The sequence below is a fragment of the Lampris incognitus genome, chromosome 13 (genome assembly GCF_029633865.1).
Source record: "Lampris incognitus isolate fLamInc1 chromosome 13, fLamInc1.hap2, whole genome shotgun sequence".
Lineage (NCBI taxonomy): Eukaryota > Metazoa > Chordata > Actinopteri > Lampriformes > Lampridae > Lampris > Lampris incognitus.
In genome coordinates, this window is record NC_079223.1 from 24,608,633 (window position 1) to 24,635,875 (window position 27,243).

General features: G+C 43.9%; 1 protein-coding gene across 1 annotated transcript in view; it reads right to left on the reverse strand.

Moving 5' to 3' along the window:
* Positions 1-5,461: 5,461 nt before the first annotated feature.
* Positions 5,462-27,243, reverse strand: part of adam12b (ADAM metallopeptidase domain 12b) — a 130,049-nt gene continuing 108,267 nt past the window's right edge. The window contains exons 12-23 of the mRNA XM_056291633.1: positions 25,269-25,446; positions 21,975-22,064; positions 20,944-21,139; positions 20,090-20,198; positions 19,243-19,441; positions 19,011-19,088; positions 17,059-17,167; positions 16,493-16,631; positions 15,398-15,506; positions 13,165-13,416; positions 8,453-8,628; positions 5,462-7,873 (exon numbers count right to left, since the gene is read on the reverse strand). Coding sequence (XP_056147608.1) covers positions 7,822-7,873; positions 8,453-8,628; positions 13,165-13,416; positions 15,398-15,506; positions 16,493-16,631; positions 17,059-17,167; positions 19,011-19,088; positions 19,243-19,441; positions 20,090-20,198; positions 20,944-21,139; positions 21,975-22,064; positions 25,269-25,446 — 1,687 coding nt within the window. The 3' untranslated portion in view covers positions 5,462-7,821. The remainder of the gene's footprint in view (positions 7,874-8,452; positions 8,629-13,164; positions 13,417-15,397; positions 15,507-16,492; positions 16,632-17,058; positions 17,168-19,010; positions 19,089-19,242; positions 19,442-20,089; positions 20,199-20,943; positions 21,140-21,974; positions 22,065-25,268; positions 25,447-27,243) is intronic.

Here is a 27,243-nt window from a genome sequence, read left to right on the forward strand (position 1 = left end):
TCGTCAAAGAATCCTCCATTTGCAGCAATTACAGCATTGCAGACCTTTGGCATTCTAGCTGTTAATTTGTTGAGGTAATCTGGAGAAATTGCACCCCACGCTTCCAGAAGCAGCTCCCACAAGTTGGATTGGTTGGATGGGCACTTCTTTGAGCAGATTGAGTTTCTGGAGCATCACATTTGTGGGGTCAATTAAACGCTCAAAATGGCCAGAAAAAGAGAACTTTCATCTGAAACTCGACAGTCTATTCTTGTTCTTAGAAATGAAGGCTATTCCATGCGAGAAATTGCTAAGAAATTGAAGATTTCCTACACCGGTGTGTACTACTCCCTTCAGAGGACAGCACAAACAGGCTCTAACCAGAGTAGAAAAAGAAGTGGGAGGCCGCGTTGCACAACTGAGCAAGAAGATAAGTACATTAGAGTCTCTAGTTTGAGAAACAGACACCTCACAGGTCCCCAACTGGCATCTTCATTAAATAGTACCTGTTAGAGCCTGTTTGTGCTGTCCTCTGAAGGGAGTAGTACACACCGGTGTAGGAAATCTTCAATTTCTTAGCAATTTCTCGCATGGAATAGCCTTCATTTCTAAGAACAAGAATAGACTGTCGAGTTTCAGATGAAAGTTCTCTTTTTCTGGCCATTTTGAGCGTTTAATTGACCCCACAAATGTGATGCTCCAGAAACTCAATCTGCTCAAAGAAGTGCCCATCCAACCAATCCAACTTGTGGGAGCTGCTTCTGGAAGCGTGGGGTGCAATTTCTCCAGATTACCTCAACAAATTAACAGCTAGAATGCCAAAGGTCTGCAATGCTGTAATTGCTGCAAATGGAGGATTCTTTGACGAAAGCAAAGTTTGATGTAAAAAAAATCTTATTTCAAATACAAATCATTATTTCTAACCTTGTCAATGTCTTGACTCTATTTTCTATTCATTTCACAACATATGGTGGTGAATAAGTGTGACTTTTCATGGAAAACACGAAATTGTTTAGGTGATCCCAAACTTTTGAACGGTAGTGTATATATATATATATTTTAGTCAGCAGTCATTAAAATGCTGAAGGTCTGGAGCCCAACACTTCCAACTTCTTTCAGACTGAGACACCCCAGTCCTCACTGGAGGGTAGTCCTTCTGCAGCTTGCCTGTATCCACTTCCACTACCAGTTAGTCACCTCCAAAACACAAGTGATTTATGTAAACACCACCCCCACAGCACCCATCATAGTGAATGGGGAACCACTTGAGTTTGTGGATGATTCCACCTACCTAGGCAGCATCATCGTTAAGGACAGTGGGGTCCAAAAATACATTACTTTTCATTCCATTTGGCAGTCTGAGCAGTACAGCCTTAAAATGAACATGCACCTAAACAAACAGTAATGTCAAGTCTGCTTTGCTGTATGGCTCAGAAATTTGGTGGGTGGCAAAAAGTGGATATGAGGGGGGGGGGTCTTTCAAAATGGATGCCTCCGATGTATATGTAACATTATTTGGCCAAACAAAATGTCCAACAACCTGGCAGTACAATAAAACTAGCAGCTGGAGCATCATAGAGGAAATCACACACAGACATCTGAGATGGCTGGGCCATATGCTAAGGATGGAACAGAACCGAGCCCCTGGAGTTGCCTTGCCATGGACTCCACCTAGGAAAGGAAAACCTGGAAGGCCCAAAAGCACCTGGTGCTGAACGGTGACCGAAGAGCTGGCCAAGATGAACCTGACGTGGGGCGAGGCACATCATACAGCCAAGGACCGAGCACAGTGGCAAAAGCTCATCATAGCTGTATGTCCCATCGAGGATGAAGAGGAGTAAGTAACTAAGTTTGTTATATGTGGAGAATTGCCCTTTTTTTGTTTTGTGTTTTTGTTCTGTTTGTCAACTTTAAGTAAGAGGAGGATAAGGGGACAAAGACTCACCTGTGACTGTTCCAGCAAATCATTAAATTTGAGACAGCACACTTTGCTGGGTAGTCAAATAATGTAAAGGTCTCTTTCTCGATTCCAAGCTATGAGCTGTCACTGGTTTTTTTTGGGGGTTTTTTTTTGCACATGTGAGACAGATCAGTGTATGCTGCTGTGGCTTGCATACACATTGAACACATGATCCATAGATAATATCGATACACCAACCTCTGTCAAATGAAGTTCATGTGACACAGGGGTGCCTTTGAATAGAAAAGTCCTGCACAAGGTAGTCAACATGAAAGATGAGGAAGGGCTGACCGACGTGCTCCTGTCGGGGTGAGCTGATGTTGTCCTGGATGAGCTGGAATGGAGGCAAGCAGGTGTCAAATATTACAAGTCCAACTATCCTTACTATAATGTAAGTAGTGTTTTATTCATCTCAAATCCATTCCATGGTTGCTTATCCCTAGTTAGTTTACATGCTAACTCTAGTTTAATAGTACAAGGGCCTGCGTATTTGTAACTTTCTTTGTCTGGTTGAGCACCTACCAGGGCCCTTAACCACACAGTGGAGCCCAAGACAAGCTCGGCTTCACTCCTCTCATGTTGGCTTCAGGGTTAGTTATTGTGTTGTCCAAGAGAGTCATTTAGATGGCCACTATTAAAGTCGTCAGTGATTTTCAAAAACCCTGCAGTACCTGTATATATATATTCCCTGTCGTGTCCTCCACTCCAGAAAGGTTTGCAAGTTGGTGGAACATGATGAAGAATGGCAGTGGAAAATATAGGTGGGTCATACGGAAAATGTAAAATTCCATGTATAAACTTTTTTCAGGTTTCGGTTTGTCACAAAGGGGGATCGGGCTGTGCTGTTAGAGCCCCCACACTATGGAACGCTCTTCCTGTTGAACTAAGACAAACTAAGTCTCTAGCTTCTTTTAAATCTCACCTTAAAACTTTTCTTTCCATGAAAGTGTTCTTAGAAATGTTTGATATTTGTTTTTATTTATACTGTTTTTATTTTTACTCTTATTTGACCTTACTCTTATTTTTGCCTTGTCTGGTTTTATCTTTTTTTTTGTGAAGCACTTTGTAACATTGTTTTAGAAAAGTGCTATATAAATAAAATTATTATTATTGTTATTTAATGCCTGGTCACATTAATGAATGTTATCAGAGTTGTAGTGATTGTACGATCATGCACTTGTTATGTGCATGTAATACTGGATCTCTGTGGCAGCCTGATGTCGGTGTGCTTTTGCAGGCCATCTGGATAGGGGAGTACTCTATGTCCGCTGCGGCAAGGTGGCAGTCCTGGGACATGGCAGGCTACAGCCCTCTCAACTCGGCTGTTGCCTGAGGCCACTTGTCAGTTATACCATACATGATCTAGGGTGGCTGCGCATTGAGACTGGTCAGCTTTGACAAACATTCGCCAAACCTGCACAAAAAAACAAAACAACGGATCTGCACAAAAAAACAAAACAAAAAACAAATGCACCCACCCTCGAGCCAACTTATATTAAGTAAATGAATATGCATTTTACATAGATTAGTCATTTTCAAAAATACTGACATATCTTGCTATAGGTGACCATGTGGGACAATGCATCCCACTGGACACCTCTGATGAAGGTGTCATTTGTCTGTAGGAACACAGCTGTGGGCACCCTCCTCTTTACATCAACACCAACGACAAGCGTGGCAAGACACCATTCGTGGTAGAATTACAATAATTTCTAGTTTACACATACCAGGACACATAATCCCTAATCTAGGCAGGTATATTTAGTGTGGTTTTAATGTCTCCTTGGTTTTCTTCACTCTCCTTATTCTACATACATTTTACTGTGCACGTTCCACATACCAGCCAGCTAAAAGTTGTACTGCTTTTGCACTTGTACAACAGAGAGCGGAGCGGTCCCTTCCTGCCCTTAACCTAAATTTGGGTTGAAAATGTAGGCTGTAGATCAGAGTTACAATTTCCACACTCATCATTTAGTGATGAAATGATGAGTTAGGTGAAAGGACGCTGCTGAAGCAAGACAGCGATGCGGTGTTGGAAAGTGGGGAGCGCTGTAGTGTTTGTAATGGGCAGTGCTGTCTGACAGATGGCAGTACTTACCCAGGCAGACGTAGTCCAGCTGCTTTTGGACAGCGGTGACGTGAGGGATGAGGTAAGAGCTGGAGTTCTTTAATAAGTCAGTGGGGAAAAACACATCCTTCGAAGATGTGACATATATGCAGTAATTACTGCATATGGCCCCTTTTTTTCTATTTAGCAGTTTGGGCCAGGAATAGCTATATTGTTTTACAAGGTTGCTTTTAAGACATGAGAATTATTGTTAATTATTATCTTTTATCCCCTTAAGAAAATCATCATGTCATTAGAGCCAAGCAAGGACACAGGACATTAGAGTGGAGCCAATGGAAAAATGTACTGTAGAGGTTTTTTTTTTTTCCTCTGGCCATTTTCCCTCATAACTGCAAATTATGAGTGATGTTTATACAGATGGGTGGCAGATTAAAAGGAAAAACCTGAATGCTTGACCCCTACAGTGAGGGGGTCTGGGGTCTCTGTTACGCTGTGGGGGGCATTTTCCTGGCATGGTTTGGGTCCACTGTCCCCTCAGAGGGAAGAGTCTCTGCAAATCAATATGGAGTTATTGAGTGATCACCTTTATCCTATGATGAGATGGGAGCGCTCTCTTCCAGGATGACAATGCCCCCATCCGCAGGGCACGGGGGGGGGGGGGTCACTGAATGGTTTGATGAGGATGAAAATGATGTAAATCATATGCTATGGCCTTCCCAGTCACCAGATGTCAACCCAGTTGAACACCTATGGGAGAGTTTGAACCGACGTGTTAAGACAGCGCTCTCCACCGCCACCACCACCATCACCATCACCAAAACACCAAATGAGGGAATATCTTTTGGAAGAATGGTGTCCATCCCTCCAGTAGGGTTCAGATACTGGTAGAATCTACGACAAGGGGCACTGAAGCTGTTCTGGAGGCTCCTGGTGGACCAACACCTTACTAACACACTTTATGTTGGCTTTTCCTTTAATTTTTCCTCCGTCTGTAGATTGACTTGACATTTATGATCATGTTTATAGAAATAATAAAGTCAGTGCCAAAATATAGAACACACTTACATGATCGAAGTGTTTGTTAAAGGAACTTTGCCGTTGCATCCCCCGAGAGCAGAAGCCTGCACATGCAGAAGCCATATCAAGGTACACCGCAGCTGTAAAACACTTAACAATATGTCCGTTCCATCTGCGGTGGTTCCTCTTAGACGCCGATGGTTCTTCTAAAGCTGTTGTTTTGTGACACTTTTGGAAGTTAGTATTCTATAGACTCACGGGAAATACTAATAAAACCACTGTAATAAATCTTAAAAGAACTTCTATTTGTCTCTGTGATTCAAGTCTCAAATCTCATCGTTTGACCCAATGATGTTAAGCTTCAGTCGTTATCTCTCCTCTGCATAACATCTGGTTTGATTTCAAAATAATTTTATTTGTTCACTGTCCATCGCAGATGGGGCATGGCCTCAATGAAGCTTTCTGCATATGTAAAAAAACAACAAACCCCCCCCCCAAAATACAAAAAAAAATATTGGAAAATTAAGAAGACATGATTACTGACACAATATCTACAATTTACATCCGCTTTTGAACATTGTACACCATACACTTATGCAAATCAACACGGTACATGTGGGATTTACAAATGGCATTGACACTTAAGATTAACAAAGACACAGCACTGAACATAAATATTTTCAAATGGAGAGCTGTAAGTCCACCTCGTTATTATCGGTGTGTGTTACGGAAACATCTAATACCTCCAACAGAAGAGCGAGTGAGTACATTTGCACTTCAGACTGACTACAGAACCTAAGTATGCATGGCGTTACAGATGCTAAATTTTGTGAAGTGACCAACTCATTCCACAACGGTGAGGAGACATACAAGGACAAACACAACGCATTAGCCAGAGCTTGATGTGACGGCAATAAACACCGACGCAATCTTAAGACAGAAAAAACGAGTGAACACTTGTTTTACAAGATTTTCAATGGGTGAATCAATAATAGAAAGCAAACGAATCAAATAATTTCATCTAGGGGGTGTCTGGGTAGCATGGCGGTCTATTCCATTGCCTACCAACACGGGGATGGCCGGTTCAAATCCCCGTGTTACCTCTGGCTTGGCCAGGCGTCCCTACAGATATAATTGGCCGTGTTTGTGGGTGGGAAGCCAGATGTGGGTGTGTCCTGGTCGCTGAACTAGCGCCTCCTCTGGTTGGTTGGGGGTGCCTGTTAAGGCGGGAGGGGGAACTGGGGGGAATAGCGTGATCCTCCCACGCGTTACGTCCTCCTGGTGAAACTCCTCATTGTCAGGTGAAAAGAAGCGGCTGGCGACTCCACATGTATCGGAGGAGGCATGTGGTAGTCTGCAGCCCTCCCCGGATCGGCAGAAGGGGTGAAGCAGCTCGGAAGAGTGGGGTAATTGGATGGGTACAACTGAGGGGAAAAAAAAGGGGGGGGGTAATTTCATCTCAAGGATATCTCAAGGAAAGTGCCAAGTTCAATGTGCAACACACCCAGTGTCCAGTTTCCAACAAGCAGTGCTATGAATAGACGAACGTTCACCAAGTCAGAGAATTATTAAAAAGCCATACAAAATCCAAATGGAATGTTATAAAGCCAAAATAGAAAAGAAAAAAAAAGAGAAAAGTCAAATAAATAACTCATTGGATTCAGTCTAGGTAGGACGTAGATGGTCACAGCCCTGAAGTCATCCTCGTTGGCTCACACAGTGAGTATCAGCTTAGTGTGAAGATGTTTGCAGGATAAAACACACCAGGCTTACCGCTGTATTGTTTTCCTCTTGGTAATTATCTGGCACATGATCCGTCTGTCAAATTACTGACTCTGCAAGTCTGCTCCACAAGTATGATCGCTTGTTGCGGGGGAGCCAGCAAATACCCAGAGCAGTGTGTCATAGGCTTGGTGTTAATTGGATGAGAACAGCATCTTTCAAGCCTGCACATTTCTACAAAAAAAGGAACTTATATGGGAATACAAGAGCCCTGGCTAGCTGTTCGGGTTCTGAATGAGCTGTCAAGACGTATCCCATGATGAAAAATTCAAGGTTAGTCAGAGTTGCTTTTTATGTGGGTCCAAAATCTCTCGAATCCATCTCATGTGGATAAAAACAGTAACACTGTCAAATATAATTAAAAGTAAATAAAAACTGCAGCGTGTCCATAAATCCACTTTCGCTTCATTTTAAAAAGATGCTTTGATGAATATACACTGTATACCACCGTGACAGTCTGAATGGAGCAGACAATAAACAACTGATGTAAAACAATGAAAAATTACATTTTCCCCCAAAACTGCTCGGTGGGGTTGTTAAGTTACACCCAACACTCACTGAGTTGTACTCCATCTCTTCTTATCATAGTCCAAAAAAAAAATTCCTTTGTCCACTATTTTTCAAGCAACTTCATGGGTTACAACCCCCTCAAATACAACACTTGTTTCCCACTTACAGTATGAAAATCACAAAAGGATGTAAAAGAATATCCCTAGACGACACCGTGTATGGTTTTACAGTTTCCTGTACTCCACCAGGAAAATCAGTGTACTCCAAAGTGTCCGTCAGAGTGCTCCGTGCACAAGGTAAACAATAAATATCAAAGTTAAATAGTAACTTGGTACCTGAGCGAGGACAACATAGCACCTTAGAGAGGGATAGCACCAAAGTGTGATGTCGGCCCCCTTTTCCCTTTCCGAACTCCGAGATGCTTCCGACTGTCCGAAAGGTCCTAGTGCAAATAAAGGATGTCTCCATCTGTAGGTAGGGGTGTTGCTCCGCCAGTGCCTCGAGCTCAGGAGTCCTTGAGAGTCTTTGGCGGTTTAAAGGGTAAGATGGGCACGGGCCTGAAAAGTAGACAGAGGCGTGATCACGTGACATTACTGTCAAGACAAACTAAACGTGAGGATGTATTTCTTACCCCCCCTTTTTTTCTCCCCAATTGTATCCGGCCGATTACCCCACTATTCTGAGCCATCCTGGTCACTGCTCCACCCCCTCTGCTGATCCAGGGAGGGCTGCAGACTACCACATGCCTCCTCCGATACATGTGGAGTCGCCAGCCGCCTCTTTTCACCGGACAGTGAGGAGTTTCACCAGGGGGACGTAGCATGTTTGAGGGTCATGCTATTCCCCCCAGTTCCCCCCTCCTCCCTGAACAGCGCCCCGACCGACCAGACGAGGTGCTAGTGCAGTGACCAGGGCATATACCCACATCCGGCTTCCAACCCGCAGACATGGCCAATTGTGTCTGTAGGAACACCCGACCAAGCCGGAAGTAACACTGGGATTAAAACCCAGCGATCCCCGTGTTGGTAGGCAACGGAACAGACCGCTATGTTACCCAGACGCCATGAGGACGTATTTCTTCCCACTCTTTTCCTCCATTCACTGCCAAAAAGAGAGTGTTACTGTCACAGACTGACCTGCTGGGTAGAGAGATGGTTGGGGGAGGTCTGGGCACGGTGGGAATTGGTATAGCGAGGGGTCCCGTGCCGGGGATCTGGACGCCCATTGCAACGGTGCCGCGAGCAAGCCGAGCGCTCCTCCCAAGTGGGTCTGCAGGCAAGGGCTTCTGGGGTGGACTGGGCTTCTCAAAGTCCTGAGGAAAAAAAAGCCTGCATATTTAAAACTAAAGGGTATTAAAAGTTTAGTGCAAAACACATTATCCACTCCTTTTTTTCCAGTTCGAAGGGCCCCTAAAACAGGGATTAACATTTTTTTCTAGTTATGCAATCATAAGTAAGGGTACCTTCAAAATAAGATTTTTTTTTTTATCCTTTTCTTAGAGCAATTTTTAAATCAGCATTGGTTAAAAAATACACCATGGTCGGACTTGTCTCGTGTGGCAGACGTCGTTAAACAACTGCTGAAATCCTCCAAATCAGACCGGTTTACAGCATTTGGTTCGACCCAATCTCTGGCAAACATCCACCCAACAGGTTTTCATTGTTCATGCTGTGGATGCCGATGTGCATGTGATGTGCATGTGAAAAGTCATTGTTCGAATTCATTAAAGAAGCAGCCATTGAGCTGAACGACACTTATTAGTAAAAGCAAATCCCATTTTTTTTCTTATCTTGTACAGCGATGTTGTATAACCAAATGCATGGGAGGTGAATATCATTAGACCTTCAAAGTCCCACACAAAACACATATTAGCTCTTTGGTGACCAGCCCCCCCCCCCCCCCAAAAAAGCAAGCAGGCATGTCTTTCACTAGAGGGCGCTGTGTTATCAGTCTCGTCCCCACTCCGTGCATATGACAGGAGACGAAGCCAAAGCGTCATGCTCGTCTCCGCTCCCTCCGTGCCAGCACCGAGTTTATAAGGTTATCTGAATGAGGTGCCATCATGTGTTACTAATCTGCGGCGAGGAAAGAGAGGGAATGACAAACATCTGCTACCAGCAGTGCAGCTGCCAACACAAGCACACTTACGTGCAACCCCCACCCCAACACACATACACATGCACATGCACACAAACACACACGCACACACGTGCACACATACGCACAGACAGCCAGAATTGGGGACAAACCTTGAGCAATATGCCCACGGAAATTAAAAAGTTTAGCACATCAAGCATGCATAAGATTTAGAGCGAACATTCTGCTAGGCCCTGAAACATGTATGAAGGTGGCCAAGAAGTGATTGAGTTAAGTGCGTCTGGTACGCCGACACGAGGGGCTGCAGAATTACAGGGCTGTGACTGTTCATTGCTGTCTGATTTACGGGACTGCATCAGGACCTCCGCCTCGGCACCGTGTCACGCATCAGCTGCAGTTGTGTGAAGGTGATCTGCACTGAGGCCAGAGTAGTGCTTGAGTAACTAAATAGCTTCTGATGGGACCCATTATTATTACGTTCTGCATGTGCTTTAGCTGTGGGTGGGTAAAATATGACATACATCTGGAGAGAGGAAACTGTATAATGTGTCAGCTGGGGGCCATCACGGTGAGCCTATCAAATCGATAATGTCATTGAAAAGTCATTGGAAAGTGTAAAAATTTAACACTCGACGACTTATCCACACTTGACTTGCTACATCGCTCCGGAGTTACTACAGAACAGGATAAGTCACAACATGTGGTACGCCTTTATGAAGAGCAGGCAGACTCAATTAGAGATCAATAAAAAAAAAACCAAAAGAACAAACCTCCCCCCCCCCCAAAAAAAACCCAGATGAAAGTATCCCTGTGACATGCGTTAGCTACAAAAAAGATTGCATATAATGTTCACTGGCTTTTGGCGGGGCCCGGACAGCCTTTTAACTGAGAAAAGAAGGTTTATGTTTATGACTTTAATTTGCCCTTACAAGCTCAAAAGTCACAAAATGAGATCGCCCACTGTGAGCTGTGGCTCCCCTGATGCAGTTAAACAGGAGAGGCCCCACAGAGGTGGACAAGTTACAAGGCTTTAATCAGACGGAGGCCAGAGAGTAGCGCTGCAGACCTGTCGTACACTGATGTTGCTTCTCGGTTTCATGTAGATCCTTCCGACTGGTGTAGCGGTTGCAGACAACGATACCGATGCAGTAGGGGGGTCTCTGTATTAGTTACTCCATCAGATGATTGTATGAGCATGAAGTGAAGATACCAAACCAGGACGCGGACCCCCGTATCTACCACTCACACCATGGACTTTAACAGACTCCCTCTGCATAACTCTGTACTTGACTAACCCTTTAAAACCTGACTTATGCCAGGAGAAAATTCCTGTATAGGTAAGACAGGGGATGTACAGCTTGGTAAAAGTCAAGGATAATGGCTTTGGACTCATGCCCCCAGACCCTTAGAGTATCACGTTAGATATAAAAAAGAGGACATAAAGACAAAGACGGACAGATTCTCTCACCTAGATGCAAGAATAGTCTGACTCCAATTTTTGCTCTGCTCCATTTGCAGTGTGCACCCAAATAGGGGTAGGGCCAGGAAGCGATGCACCTCTTTTTTCATTACACTCTCTGAGTCTCATTATAAACGGATCTGTTTGTTCGGGGAGTTCTCAGCTCTCATGGTGTTTGATTCTCAGGCCCTTTCTAATTAGTACAAAAACATCCAGGGTGGGCTTTGTTCCCCTGCAAAACAGCTCCTAACAGCTGTTTTGCAGGATTGTGCAGGCAGTGCAAATGCATCAGGGTGACCTATTACAGTATATTCTTTAAAAAAAAAGTATTTTCAACGGATTGACGTTGCCATGGAAGGAGTATTCACAAGCTATCATGATTAGCTCGTACCCCTTTTGAAGGTCTGGCTCTGTCTTTTCTGTCCTCGGCTCAAATCCCAGCAGTCCTCTTTCCTCTGTCTGCCCTACACTCTCTGCTTGCCTCATCATTCCCTCCGTTTCGTTACTTGAAAACGAGTGCGAGGATATCAGCAGATAGCAGTGTCGGGCTGTTTCCCCAAACCAGGCAGCAGTCTGTTTCTGATGTCATCCATGTCCTTCCAACTACACTGCGTGTTTGTGTTTGACACACAGCCTTTGTTATGGAAGTCAATATGGTTGTTGTAAAGAGTTGATGTGGAAACCTCAAAACCAGTCTTTGCTGCCATTTACAGGAACCATCTGTTAACGTCGCTCGCCTCATTGTTAGTTATTACCCTGAGTGAGGTAAACATTTGATCCGAACATATCTCCCCTCTGTCTCCTTCCCCACACCTGGAATCATTTTATGCAGTTTCTCCCTCCCCCCCCCCCAAAAAAAGGGGGGGATAACGTCAAAAACGTTAATGTCCTCCTGGTTTTAAAGCCGCTCACATCGCTCCACTGCCAGTGCACGCTGGTGCCTGGCGAGACGCTCGTTCCTAAACGGCTACACACATGGATTGATTTGGATCGTCCGCAAAAGCGGGCAGATGGATTTACTATCTCCACAGCATCCAATACCGTTGGCTCAGCAGAACTCAGCCCCTCACTCGGGAATTTAGACGCAGGGAGCTGGACAGATTGACTTCTCCTGTCGAAATGTGGACAAGCGGGCTGATCGCAGCGAGGAAATGTTGCACCGCGTTTTGACATCTAACGTCTGCGGCTTTCATACTGTACTCTGCAAAATGAGAGCTGTCATCTGTTACTGCAGCGGAAACTGTTTATAGTGAGCACATCTGTCCGGGCCCATATGACCACCATTAGAAGTTGATCACTTTAAACAAGGTCGAGATTTTATTTGAGGGGGGGTTCAGATGACCATCTATTTTCATGGGGTTTTTTTTCTTCATGTTATTTCCCCAGTTCCCCCTCCCTCCCAAACAGGCACCCTGACCAACCAGAGGAGGCGCTAGTGCAGCGACCAGGACACATACCCACATCTGGCTTCCCACCCGCAATCACGGCCAATTGTGTTTGTAGGGACGCCCGACCAAGCTGGAGGTAACACAAGGATTCGAACTGGTGATCCTTGTGTTGGTAGGCAACAGAATAGACTGCTATGCTACCCAGACGCCCTTTTAAAAAAAAATTATGTATGTATTAACACCCATATCGATCCATAAAAACCCAAATCGATGACTTTAAGTGGACTGTTTCATCGACATAACCAGATTAATTAAACAGTTTTAGTGAAGGAAAGATTCTACCTGGTGACATTTGATCAATATATGCAATTGTCTTATATTGATGAAATTGCCTGTAGTGATCACTAAGACTGTGATCACTACAGGCAATTTCCATTGTGGTACTAAGTATTCCTATTCAGCCAAAGCTAAAAATTACTGTACTGTTAATTTTTGTTGATTAAGACAGACATGCAATTCCAATGAGGATCAAAGAAAGTCATAATCCTCTGAAATATGATGACGTAAGAGTGGTACTGTTCAGATTAAAATTCCTACTCAAGGGGTGTCCAGCTAGTGTAGCGGTCTATTCCGTTGCCTACCAACACGGGGATCGCTGGTTCAAATCCCCGTGCTACCTCCGGCTTGGTGTCTGCGGGTGGGAAGCCAGATGTGGGATGGCTCAGAAGAGTAGGGTAATTGACCAAGTACAATTGGGGGGGGAAAGGAGGAACAACCCCCCCCCCCAAAAAAAAATATGATGATGGAAGAGTGGTACTGTTCAGATTAAAATTCCTACTCAAAACATAACAACAACAAAATTAAAGAAAGATTTCAGCAATATTGCTGCTATTCGCAAACAAACCTGGTCCATCCTGTAGGTTGACTGCTGGCGGGGCAGGCTGTGGAAGGGTGGCACCATCGGTGGTGAATAGGACGTCTGGACAGGCAGAACCCTGTGGTGGGCTGGCACGGGTGGCAGGGTGGGCTGGCCTACGCTGAGGGACACAGGCATGGGGTGGCTGATGTGCAGGGGTTGGTAGAGGGGTAATCTGCGTAGGCTGTGTGAGTGGAAGTTGTGAGGAGGGAGAAGAGGCTCTGAGCTCAAGAGAGGCGACTGGAAAGAGAGTGCAAGAGAAAGAGAGGTTGATTAATTATTCTTAAGTAATTGCATGAATTAGGTCTGATCTACTACAGGATTTAGCAATTATTCTTTCCAAGTACCATAATCAGACTATCTTACGCTGTTCCTTCTATACATACCTCATTACCCCTGGTAATCCACCGCTTCCTATGACTAAGTCTTGAGTGACAATGATTCACCAGGCTAAACCTGGATTTTCGAAAGTGCAGCGTGGACACTGAAAGTAAAACTGAACCTCTGTCATAAAGCTATCATTGGTGTGAAATAGCTGATGTCAGTGGCAGCAGTAAAGCTGGAAAACAACATTATTGGAGCTGGTGATCTGAAATCTTTAAAAGCCAGAATATGACCACATGTCCTGACCAGCTGTTACCCCTCTGCTCCAGAGCAAACTCATAACACCTGAAATGGCTGGACTAGTTGGCTGCTGGACGGACACGGACACGGACACGGACACACACACACACACACACACACACACACACACACACACACACACACACACACACACACACACACACGCACACACACACACACACACACACACACGCATATGGAAACACTGCAGTGTTATAGGCCAGCATAACTGTTGTGAGACTGCTGGACATCTGGACCATCAGTGAGTTGAAGGACTAATCACCACGATTAAGATGGACAGGCTAATTCCAATAGGCAGACAGGTGGACAGTGCACTGCTCATAATAAGTCAGTCACATCAGAAAACAGAAGAGGCAAAGCTGTATCGATTTTCACAGCGTCAAACAGTCAAAGACAGCACCAACAGGTTTCCTGTCAAGTGAATCCAGCGAGGATACTTATGAAAGTCAATGGAACAGAGTGACTTCCTGACAGTTACGTGTCCTTGGTGTCTTACTTGGTTTGCTCAAACTTGTTGAAAGAGGCTCTTGCAGACTTATTGTGATCGGGGCTGTAATGAGTTACTTGTCTGCACATTTTGTCATTCTGGATGACAGGAAGTAAAATGAGGTCACCGTTTTCAATTTCCTCATCTCAGCTATTGCCTCAGCCTGCTGTTCAACACTGACCTTTGAACTCTCACACGGTTCTAAATAGATCACTGTTTTTAATCAGAGTTTCTCCCCCCAAGACTGGAAGTGCTCTCTTCACGAAACTTCATAGTGACTGGATGAATGTTTGACACTAAAGTTAGTCTATGATATCAGGTATCTAAATTATAGTTAGTTAAGGAGATGTTACAACATCTGATTGCCTGAATTTTGATTATGCACGCTGGAATTTGGTTTTTATTTGTTGCAAATACAGGTACACATATACAGGTGACTGTAAGCATCATCCACAAACACACAATGAAGCGCAAGTCCATGCACAGACAATCACGTGCTTTGAGTTAGGCATCTTCTCACAAATCAGACACCCCCCCCAGTGCTTATCATCTCCAACAAACAAGCCAAAACCAATTTTCCCCCTACGGCTGAATCAGTCAGCTGTTCCTTTCCCAAACAAAGGGCTCTTTAATCACATACAGAAACATTTCAGGCAACCGAGTAATGATACCCCAACTCACCATCCATTTAAATAGAGCTATCTCTCAATTAAAAATGCACTGCTTCCTGCCAACAGTAGTGCCCTAATTAATATTTCTTAAAGGGATACACAGAGTCTCAATCAATTACCCGGCCAGCCATCATCTTGTTGTGACAATAAGCCTGGGATGAATACATTTGGATGAGCAGAGTAATTCTAAATGCAGGCTCAGTCGCAGGCTATTATGTATTTGCTGGCATATAATGAAATCAAACCAAATGGGCTGCGACAGTAGTGACCAAATATGAAGGCGCTTGTGTGTGTGCGCACACACACCATCTCACACAGACATGAAAATACACATCACGTATATATAAGCAAACGTTTCTTTGTTCAAACCAGACACATGTAGAAACGGACCTCGCCTATTCCATCGGGTGAGACCCACCTTATAGATGCTGGCTCCACTGGGTGTGGGTGGAGGTTTGCGCTGTGGGGAAGCTCTGTACACCGACTGGGTTCTGGTGGGGCTGGTTGGTCTGTTTGCCTCCAAAGATCTATGGGCCAAAGAGTAGTAGGTCAGAAGTCAGACTTGGCTGGCTCATATCTGTTTATTAGTCAAGGCAGAATTTTTGTAAGGACACAGAAATTAATTCTAAGAGGGTTCCAAAGGTTAAGTAAATATAACATATTAATATTTTTTTATCAAATGTGGGGAACATGCAGGATGCTCCGGTCGAAGAGGTTAATGATGAATAAATCAAAGCATTGAAAATAAATATCAGAATCAGAATAATATTTATTGCCAAGTACAAGAACATACAGGGAATTTGTCTTAGTGTGTTGATGCAAGAGGGACAATTTGACAGTAACTAGTAAAGATAAGTTAAAAAGAATAATAGATAAAATATATATACAAGATTAAATAAAATAAAATAAAAGTAAGGTGCAATAATACGTTGAAATCACACTCGACGGGTAGTAGATGTACATCCAGTAAATCTAGTGATACATGTCGATTTCTTTTTCTTTTTTTTTTGTTGGATTTTTCTCCCCAATTGTATCCGGCTAACTACCCCACTCTTCCGAGCCATCTCGGTCACTGCTCCACCCCCTCTGCTGATCCGGGGAGGGCTGCAGACTACCACATGCCTCCTCTGATACACGTGGAGTTGCCAGCCGCTTCTTTTCACCTGACAGTGAGGCGTTTCACCAGGGGAAAATAGTATGTGGGAGGATCACGCTATTCCCCCCAGTTCCCCCTCCCGCCCGAACAGGCACTCCGACCGACCAGAGGAGACGCTAGTGCAGTGATCAGGACACATACCCACATCCGGCTTCCCACCTGCAGACACAGCCAATTGTGTCTGTAGGGATGTCTAACCAAGCAGAGATAACACAGGGATCGCCAGTTCAAATCCCTGTGTTGGTAGGCAACTGAATAAACTGCTATGCTACCCGGACCCCCCTTTTCAAGCAGCATATTTCACAGTCTAACCCAGCCCAGTCTCAAATTTGTGTTCTATATTTTGTGAAATGTCACCTCAGTTTCTCCATGCTGCTGTTCTTGTTGGTAAAGAGAAGGCGTAGCAGAGTCTTCCTCTTCAAGAAGATGATGAAGGTTGCCCCCAAAAGGCTAACCAGGGTGACCAGGATGGTCACTGTGACCACCACACTGTCGGCTGATGCCACATATGACAACACGCACATTAATACACACACACGCACATCTTTGGCACAGAACAAATGACAGGACAGACGTAAAAACAGTTACAGCTTGGTGCCGTAGTCTGTGAGTCACATTTCTGTACACACGTTTGATATTCACTCCAAGGTTCTTCCTATTTGGACAAAATATATATTTCTGCCTCCTTGGAAAAGTAAAGTATATAGAATATTGCACTTCTGAGTTAAAGGAGACTCGAGGTATTAAAAGGAAGGTCGTAGCCCAGTCTAAACCACAAATCAATTCAATACTCAGTTTGTGAAAAGAAAGAAAAGTACAAAGTACAGCTGGGCTCGCTTTAAGTTTCAACTGGCACTACTGAGTAAGTGCTGTTGTCTGTCTGTCCAAATGAGTGAGGATAGAGATTAAAATGTATGCAGTACCTGCCAGTCTCATTGGCCCGCTGTCAATGCTACCTCCAAAGCCTGCTTTCTCACAGAATGGAGGAGCCCAGTGTGCTTCACAGTGGCAGTTCTTCTTGTTGTTGCACACCTGCAAACACAATGACAAAAAGGTTGACTAAAATCCGTGCACTGAAAGAATCTGTCTTGATCAGCCCATCCAGAGCTAATATAAACAAGCACATAACCTTCTTCTCGCCCACATTTCATTATGCATAGCTATACTAAAGGAAATACACTGATGCTGTCATCCACCTTCTATTCTTTTCTCCTCTGCCGTGCAATGGTATTTGTTATTATCCTTGCAGGCTACACCCCATAGTATATACAGATACATTCATATTGACATGGGATACTATTTCAGTGAGTCCAAGTGATTTTAATCAAGTAGAAGGGAACCTAGGCTCAGTGTGTGTGTGTGTGTGTGTGTGTGTGTGTGTGTGTGTGTGTGTGTGTGTGTGTGTGTGTGTGTGTGTACATAGGAAGTGGGGGTGAGTGGGGTGCGGTATCAGGCGTAATAGATAAAACATGTGTGGAAGAGCCCATCCCTTAAAGCCTCAGTTTTCCAATCCTGTGGTAGGATCCAGGAGGATTCCCTAGCGAGGTAATGGGGTCCAGCTGTCCGTTATAGAGAAGGTGGAAGGAAGGGAGCGAGGTTAAGACTGAGGCTTGTGGCTGGGGTGGAGGTTGAGCTGATATCTGATATAGGCTCACAGTAAAGTTCCTTCCCTGCCTTTCAACGCTGGACACTCCCTGCTGCTGGATGAAGGGGTTAAAGGGGAAATTGGAGGCACATGCAGGGTTATGCCATGGCTTTTAGGAAGGGCAATTTATATCCCCAAGCTGAGGTGAGTTATTTGTAGGTATAAAGGAGAGTATGCTTCCAAGAAAACATGAATTAACATCTATTTGCAATAATAAAAGTCTAATCAGTTTTATGATGACAGTTAACTTCTCAGTTCCATGCCCGTCATTTGCACGACATAGGATGCAATACATTGCAATACATACACTGGTATTATTGATGTCTCTTTTCACTTATGTTAACATATCAGGCCAGCTAAATGAAATATGTGTCAAAAGAGAAGTGATGCTTAATCCTTCAAATTAAGTTGCAGATACAACAAATACTGTAAAAGAATTAAGCGAAGTTGTAAAGACAGTTTACTCTATGTTCTATTCTATTCATGCAAAAAAAAAAACTAATTCAAAATTAAATAAAAGGAAATTAAGCTCAGAGGTATTTTGTGAAGCTACAAGAAAAGGACATTGGTTTTGAATTCTGGGTTCATGAAATCTACCTGAAAGCCAGCTGTAATCAATACAGAAGCTCAGAAGCTATTGTAGTCAAACCTGCCCCCTGGCAAATGTCTGATTCACAGAAACACTGAAAAACAAAGTAAATAAAACATAAAAGGACCTTCTGTTTAATTATGGATAAGAAATGCTAAGTGAGCGGTGAACCTTTTTTTTTTGGCAAGGAAGGTCTTTGCATTTGTGCTCTTAGTGCTGCTACTGTGCTATTGCGATCTCCCTTTTTGATGCTGCATTGTATAATAGTGTCTGTCAGCGAGAAGATGATTGACAGTGTTTTAAGTAGAACATAAATGACACCGTTAACTGGGATTGATTTAACCTCAGCGGGGCGATGAAGATTGATCGTACACAGCAGGAGTCGCTGCCATAATTCAGAGACCATGCTGTAAATGCATTGTGGCCTGGCCTAGCACACCTAAGAGCTTGCACAGCACAACTGTGTGCAGTATTGTAATAATAGGGCATTAGCAAAGCCTTAATTTAGCTCAGACTGCCAGAAACTGACTAAATAGTTAAATACAGTGTTCTCTAAAGACCTCATAGCACCATTACACAGTTGCAAAAGCTTTGGTGCATAATTTAACAGAAAACATTCAGCTACTGCACTCTGCACTCACCCCACGTCCGTTGCACTTCCCCGAGCACTCATGCACGCCGAACACACTGACATTCTGACACTGGCGATTCAGGCACATCTATGATGAGAAAAGCATCAGTAAGGGCTTTTAAGTGGTAATGCATTTTAGAAGTACCAGGCACTGCATAGATGAAGATAATGAAACTGACCAAATGGACAAAAAAATTACGATGATGTCCATTTCCTCCCACCAAGTGAGCATGCAGTCTTACCATGCCTTCGCCACACTTAGTGCCCGCCAGAACAAGCCCAGGGTCAGGCATGTCATCGCCAAGATAAACGTGGGTCCCTCGGCACAAGATACGGCCTCCCTCTTGGAGAGGGATGTTGGTTTCTATGGAAACGGCATTTGTTCCTATCACTGGACGGTTGGCCCCTCCTTGGCACTGAATTTTACCACACTTTGCATCCCTGTGTGCATATACATGCATGCAATGAGGACACACAAACACATATGGTACACAAACACACACACACACACACACACACACACACACATACACACACACACACACACACACATATATATATATATATATATATATATATATATATATATATATATATATATAAACATGCATACATACATACATTTAGAAATCAAAATTAATACAAAAAAGAACCCAAAAATGTTTTAAAAAGGCCTAACACATAAAAGTGGTCAATCTCAGACAACTGTGAGGAAGACATCTAATTGTAGTTGAAGATGAAAAGCTACTGAAAGGGGGCTGAAACTCGCATTGGTTCAGCCCTCCAAATGTTGAAGCAATTTCATCAATTAACACAGAGCTTGATTAGAGAAATCAGCCAAGAGTGATGATCTTAGAGCAATTAACAAACAAGAACAGCATGAAATAATCCCGGACTATTTAGGAGAGTAATTTGCCCCTTTCTTCCCCAGTTAAATATTTCAGCCTTGTAAAATTGTTTTCACAAGATCATCTAATAGATTCCACTTTATCATTATGATTATGGATGACACCACTTTAACTAAATAATGCCATTTGTGCACAGTAATTTCTCTCTGTCTTTTTTTTTTTTACATCAACTCAGCCATACCTCGCTTCGCATTTGGCAAAAGAGCCTTTGGAATCCTTCCCACAATTCCCGTAAGGGTCTCCAGCGGAGTTGACCCTCTCAAAGCAGATCCCAGGGGCAGGCTTGGCTCCTGCATCGAGAGAAGAGCGAAGTGTGGGGACGCAGGCATACAATTACAGAAGAGAGGGGAAAAGACAAAAATCAAATAATAAAAAAAAAGAAGATCTGAAAACATGCTTTTTAGTTTTTGGGGGACCTCCCCCTTTTTCTACCCAATTGAACAATTACCCCACTCTTCTGAGCCTTCCCAGTCGCTGCTCCATCCCCTCTGCTGATCTGGGGAGGACTGCAGACCACCACATGCCTCCTCCGATACATGTGGAGTCGCCAGCTGCTTCTTTTCACCTGACAGTGAGGAGTTTCACCAGGGGGATGTAGCACATGGGAGGATCACGCTATTCCCCCCAGTTCCCCATCCCCCCCTGAACAGGCGCCCCGACCAACCAGAGGAGGCGCTAGTGCAGAGACTACGACACATACCCACATCCGGCTTCCCACCCGCAGACACGACCCATTGTGTCTGTAGGGATGCCAGACGAAGCCAGAGTAACATGGGGATTCAAACCAACGAGCCCCGTGTTGGTATGCAACAGAATAGACCGCTATGCTACCCAGACGCCCTGAATGGAAGACATGTCGATGGAAAGAAAGAAAGAAAGAAAGTAAAAGGGAAGAGTAAAGAAAATGGAATAAAAGACAAAAATGGTTTAGGGCAACCAAAATAAAAAATAAAAAAACAAAAATGATTCCAGTATGAAAAAAAAAATTAAAAAGGAACATGAACAAGCTCTATCCATTTAAGGCTAAGCACTGACCTGATCCCCACAGGGTGATGCATTGCTGCTCGTGGGCCTGGCAGATGCCATTGTAGCAGTAGCCATCCACATTATGGCAGGCATGGCCATCATGCAGATAAACATTGGCAGGGCAGTGAGGACTGGCACCAGTACAGAACTCTGGCAGGTCACAGGAGTTACTGGAGTCGCGGCACGGGGTGCCGGCCAGTTTGAGCTGTGAACACAAAACCATACACTTGAGCGACTTTGTCAGACACACATTCACGTTTAAATACAGACCCAAACAATACAACCTTCACAACATGACACTCTTATGGCTTGTGTAACACATTGTACAATGCTGATATTGCACACCCTGGTGTCCAACCTGCTTTTTGTGTGAGAGGCAGAACAGATCTCAATTTTCTTCAAATCAAAGTCTGCGCCGAAACATGATTAAAATGAGATGAGCGGCTTCAAAAGTGTTTAATCATCTCCAGCAAATGTTCTTTTTCAATGAGAGGGCAAATATCTAAGATACTTAGGGGAGCATTTCCATGTCAAAGGGAAAAATCGCTATTCACTGAGCAAGCACACTTTATGCAATCCAACATAAGAACTTGCCCTCAATAGAAAGCCTCCTGTTGAATTTAAATGTAAAAACGCCATGCTGAATAAACCTGAGATACCAAATTAAATTCAGAGAAGACTGTTACAAGTTCCTTAATAACTTGGGAATTAGAACTGACAACATTTTCAAAAGGTTCAGTGGATATTTACTCTTCGGAGTCTTTAGAAATGAACTGGTCTTCATCGCTCTAATGCAAGAATTCGAACAATTTTTCCCCCCCAAAAGAAGCAGAAACATCTGTCAAAACCAGAGCAAAGGGTGAAAGCCTTGTGGATATTACTAATTATGTTTGCGTGCATTCATATGTGTATATGCGTAGTGATGTTTTTGTTTGTTTGTAATTAATTTGAGCGTAATGCTAAAATGCAAAGGAGTGAGTGAACAGAGATTGAGAAAACATGAGACAGGGGGCTTTTATTTCGGGAATAGCCTTTCTGACCTTGCAATCGTCGCAGCACTGTCCGTGGGCACACACGGCGCCTGCCTTCAGGGTGCATGTGGTGGCGTTGCAGCATGGGTTCATGCATTCCTGAGAGACACAAGAGAAAGACAACAACACATGGATTAGATCACCGGTCTGGAGATCCCCTGTCAGCTGTTTCTGCGGCACTCCTGTTAGATCAAGACAGTTCAAAGTTCAGGGGCGCACACTTCCTTTTGAGTGATTCCACCCCATGGTACATGGCCTGACCTGAACACCCCACAGTGCAGCCCTCTTAACCCTTTGAGTTCTAACACACACACACACACACACACACACACACACACGCACGCACGCACGCGCGCACACACACACACACACACACACACACACACAAAGCAAAAACAATTGAGCTGTGCTCGTTCTCTGTCAGTACGGACAAATGGACCTGTGCTGTCCAGAAGCCCTGGGTTCTCATTTTCCAGGTTTTGGGAATTCTTTTTTTTTTTTTGAGGATTTTTTCCCCCCTTTTTCTTCCCAGTTGTACTTGGCCAATCACGCCACTCTTTCAAACCGTCCCAGTCGCTGCTCCACCCCTTCTGCCGATCTGGGGAGGGCTGCCTCCTCCAATACATGTGGAGTCACCAGCCACTTCTTTTCACCTGACAGTGAGGAGTTTCACCAGGGGGATATAGCATGTGGGAGGATCATGCTATTTCCTCCAGTTCCCCCTCCCCCCCAAACAGGCACCCGACTGACCAGAGGAGGCGCTCTTACAGCAACCAGGACACATACCCACATCCGGCTTCCCACCCGCAGACATGGCAAATTGCGTCTTGAGCCAGAGGTAACACGGGGATTCGAACTGGCGATCACCATATTGGTAGGCAACTGAATAGACTGCCACGCCACCCGGACGCCCCAGATTTTGGGAATTCTGAGGAACTTTAAACCCGCGTCAGGAGGAACCATGAGAGAGTAGTACATAGATATCAGCTGCAGTAGTTGAGAGGGTGGGGTTTAATCATGTGTGGTTGTGCTTTGGTTGAAGAGATTTCTGACTAAGATCAGATGTTGCTAAATAGAGTGGGAGGATGTCACAGAGCTGGCTATTACGGTGCAGAGGACAGGAGCCAGAGTGGGATATGAAAGCCCCTGCTTGATAGGTTAACAGACTGCACACACTTCCAGCACAACAACTTTATAAGCTGTCCCCTGGCAGAAAAGTAAAAGGTAAGCGAGGATAAGTAAAAACAAGAGGGGGATGAAAGAATACAGTGGCGGTATGGTGGTGCAGTGGTTAGTGCCGTTGCCTCACAGCAAGAAGGTCCTGGGTTTGAACCCCGGGGTTGTCCAGCCTTGGGGTTCATCCCAGGTCGTTCTCTGTGTGGAGTTTGCATGTTCTCCCCGTGTCTGCGGTGGGTTTTTTCCGGGTGCTCCAGTTTCCGCCACCATCAAAAAGACATGTATGTTAGAGTTTATACTCCTGCCTGTGCCCCTGACCGAGGCATGGCAAAACGGACTGGAGTTGGTCCCCGGGTACCGCATGGCAGCTGCCCACTGCTCCTAGCTACACAGCTAGGATGGGCTAAATGCAGAGCGTAATTTCCCCACAGGGATCAATAAAGTATCTCAAAAAAAAAAAATTTACAGGGATGACGTGAGATGTTTCTCTTTCATTAGATGTCAAACACATCAAGTCTGTTTTCCAGACGAGTGTCACATCCTGCACTATCATCACCGAGAAAACAACTTCCCCTCTTATCTACAGTCTCCCCTCAACATGGTACTTTCACTGATAGTGCTTTGACTCAAACGATGTACTGAGAGCTGAAAATTGGAGGCTGCTAGACTGGCTGTATTTTTGGCCCTCTGACTTTTATTTGGTGCTTGTATTCATGAGCGTGGCTGTTGGCTTCTTCATGCTGACGTTACTTGATTGTCGAGAACGCAGAGGAAATGATGTTTTCACTCTGCGGTGTGAGTGGGCACCACGCCCAAACACACCAACCTTCTGTGGGGACACCATTACAGTTATGGAAGGGCACAGTGTACAGATGGAGTTGGCCAGTGGAAATCACATAGCTGGCTTAATGGTGGCTATTGCGCCCTGATTAGAATGACACTTAAATGGGGGAGTTGAACCGTTATTTTTCTTAACCAAATAAAATCCAAACGGCACATCAGGTTGAAATCATTCATAGAATACAGGAAACATTCTTGTTCATTTGATTTGATTCAATGATAGGTGCTGACACAGTCATTGCTGTAGAATATGATTACAAATATATACCGCAAGTGCAGAGAAAGACAGTTATAAAATGGCTGTAGAATGGGATAATGGAATTTGCTGCATCAGTTACATTAGTTATAAGATACATGGGTGATGCCTTCAAATCAGAGAGTCTGAGTTACATGTTCTTTGTTAAAACCTTATCAAGTCCATGTAGGATGCATGGCTGCCCTGGTTCAGAGGTTTACCTGCTCCACAGATGTGATTCTCTTCCCAGTTCCCTAGGTGTCCTGTGCTTTGTGCATTTACCTGTGGTAGGGTGTGTGTGTGTTTGTGTGTATGTGTATGTGTGTGTGTGTGTGTGTGTGTGTGTGTGTGTGCGTGTGCACATGCATTTGTCAGAGTCGGTTCAATAATTTGGATGGCACAGCCAAGGAAAACTCATTCTCAGCCTCGCTCTGATTACACTTTTGTTTGTTTCATTTGTCAAACATTTGGATGGCGCATTTGATTAATGGGCTCATGAGAAGGAAATGACATCACCATGGCAGTCTGTCACGGCACTGTTCAGCACATGTGTTGGACTGGGAGAAGGAGCGATATAAATATAGCACTCCTATTGGGTGTCTCTTGTGATTTGAATTGTTGAGTCTTTTAGCACTTTCAAGTCTCAATAACAATGTCGATTTCATGAGAAAGTCTGACTCAGTTTGTTGTGGTTTGTTAAGGTGGATTTGAGTGAGTTCTTGGGTCTTTCAATCATTTTGGATGATTACTCATACCACATTTACCAAAATTCAGATCGGATTGTGATATTAAAGTGGTCCATTATGTTACAACAACACACAAAAACTGTGAACATTAAATCAAAATAGCTATAACACTCATGTTCGTGTTTGATGCCAATGCATTTGCCACTCTCTCTGGCACCCTACTCTGTCTCTAAACTTGGGACTATGCAGAAGTAGCTTAAGTTGTGAATTTATACCTTGCCACTATGGAGATTGTAACAACAGGATGGCACAGCTCTTTCCAGTGAATGGATCTAAATAGCCATAAAATGATCATCACAATCTCACCTCTGGCTCTCCACAGTCACATTCCTCTCCCTCTTCCACGTATCCATTGCCACACTTCTGGCCGCCGTAGAGCACCTTGACCTCAGGCATGTTGTAGAGACACATGCCCACACCTTTCTCCAGGCTGGCAGCAAGGTCCTTCTTACTGCATGTACTAAACACTGTTGGGAAGGGATACCTGGAGATGGAAAGGTTCAAAATGTTGATTAAAGGAAAGCTTCAAGCAACTCTTGCAGTTGTGTTGAAAGAACAAATGAAAAAAAACCCTTTATTTTGATATAAACTGGTATGTGAGCATTCATCAGGCTAAAAAGAAAGACAAAAATATTTCCTTTAGAAAGAAACACAACTAACAATGAAAAGCAGGACAATTCAGTCATGACTATCGAGTCATGTGATTGTCCTATTGGCTGCTGTTTCAGTTGTCCTGCATTCCATTGTGAGTTGTTAAAATGTTTTTTTTTTTTTAAATAGGCTGTTGTTTGTTTTTCCCTTTACTCCGATGAAAGACTGAAAAGTAACGAGACAAAGACAGATAAAGAAACGAAAGAAGATCGACAACAGTAGTAAAAGTTAAAAGTTTCTGGAATCAGGTTGCCACAGAGATAAGCATCAAGTGGAAGTGACCTTTGATTAATTGCTCATTGATTGATCCATCTGTGGCATTTTGCAGCTTTAGACACCATTGATTCTGGTATACTTTTGGACCACCTTAAGAATTACCTAGATTTTTAAGGTCTGGCTCTGTCTTGGCTTAAGTCTTACTTATCTGATAGAACACAGTGTGTCTTCCATGGTAATATCACATCTGATTTCTCTGCAGTAAAATATGGTGTACCCCAGGGCTCAGTTCTTGGCCCTTTGCTATTATCCCTTTACATCTCTCCTCTTGGCCATATTATACGAACCTATGAAACAAATTTCCACTGCTACACTGGTGATACTCAGCTCTATGTATCTGTCAAGTCAGACAATCATTCTCATATCAGAAACCTAGAGGCATGATTGTCTGCATTGCACCATTCTAACCTTCTGTTTGTATCTCTGAGCACGTGTGCCCATGTTGTGCACCTGCCCCCCCTTCTCTCTTTCTCAATTTCCAGGACAATTTTTCTTCCTTAATGGACTGTCTAATGACCATGGATTATCTCTCTCTCTCTTTTGACCGCCTGATGACTTCGGACCCTGTTTGTGATGTGTCCCGTTTTCCCTCGGCCACAGTTCCACCCTCCTGGAGATTTATGCTGTCGTTTGCACTGTTCTCGTTTAAAATTGCTTTTATACTATGTTTTAGCTACGACAACTTCGGCATCACTCCCATCACTTCTCTCATCTTCTTTCTCTCTCTGTGTGAATGCTGTGTTGAAGTCTGCCTTGCCTCTTGTGTATATGTGAAGTCTATTCTCTCTGCAGGGCCCCACTGAGCAAAGCTGGTTTTGTGGTGCAGGGTCCCTGTCAGATCTTGATTGCATCTGTGGGGTTCCTGATGCTGTCTTGGATGGACACAGATTCACTAAATTTACCTTGCACTCTCTTTACAAGTTTATTACCCAGCGCATTTAAATTTGCTAAATGTTATGCATTAACTATATGTATTCTACACTACTTTGCTCTAGTTAATCTATGCTGTTACATTATAATTCTGTTATTTTTGTGTATTTTGTGCATTTAACACCTATTGCATGTCTGTCCGATCTGTAAGAGGGAAACCTCCTCTATTGCTCTCCCAGAGGTTTCTCCTCATATTTTTTCCTTGAAACGTTTATTCTAGTGGAGCTTTTGCTCATTCGGGTTTAAAGTCCAAGGATAAAGGGTGTCGTATGTCGTATACTGTTGTATATTGCACTGATTGTAAAGCCCTTTGGGACTACCTTGTGAATTTGGGCTACACGAATAAACTTGACTTGACTTTACTGTTCAGAATACGAAATAACAGGATGAGTGGACTCTGCCATGTCTACATGTGTCCTAAATT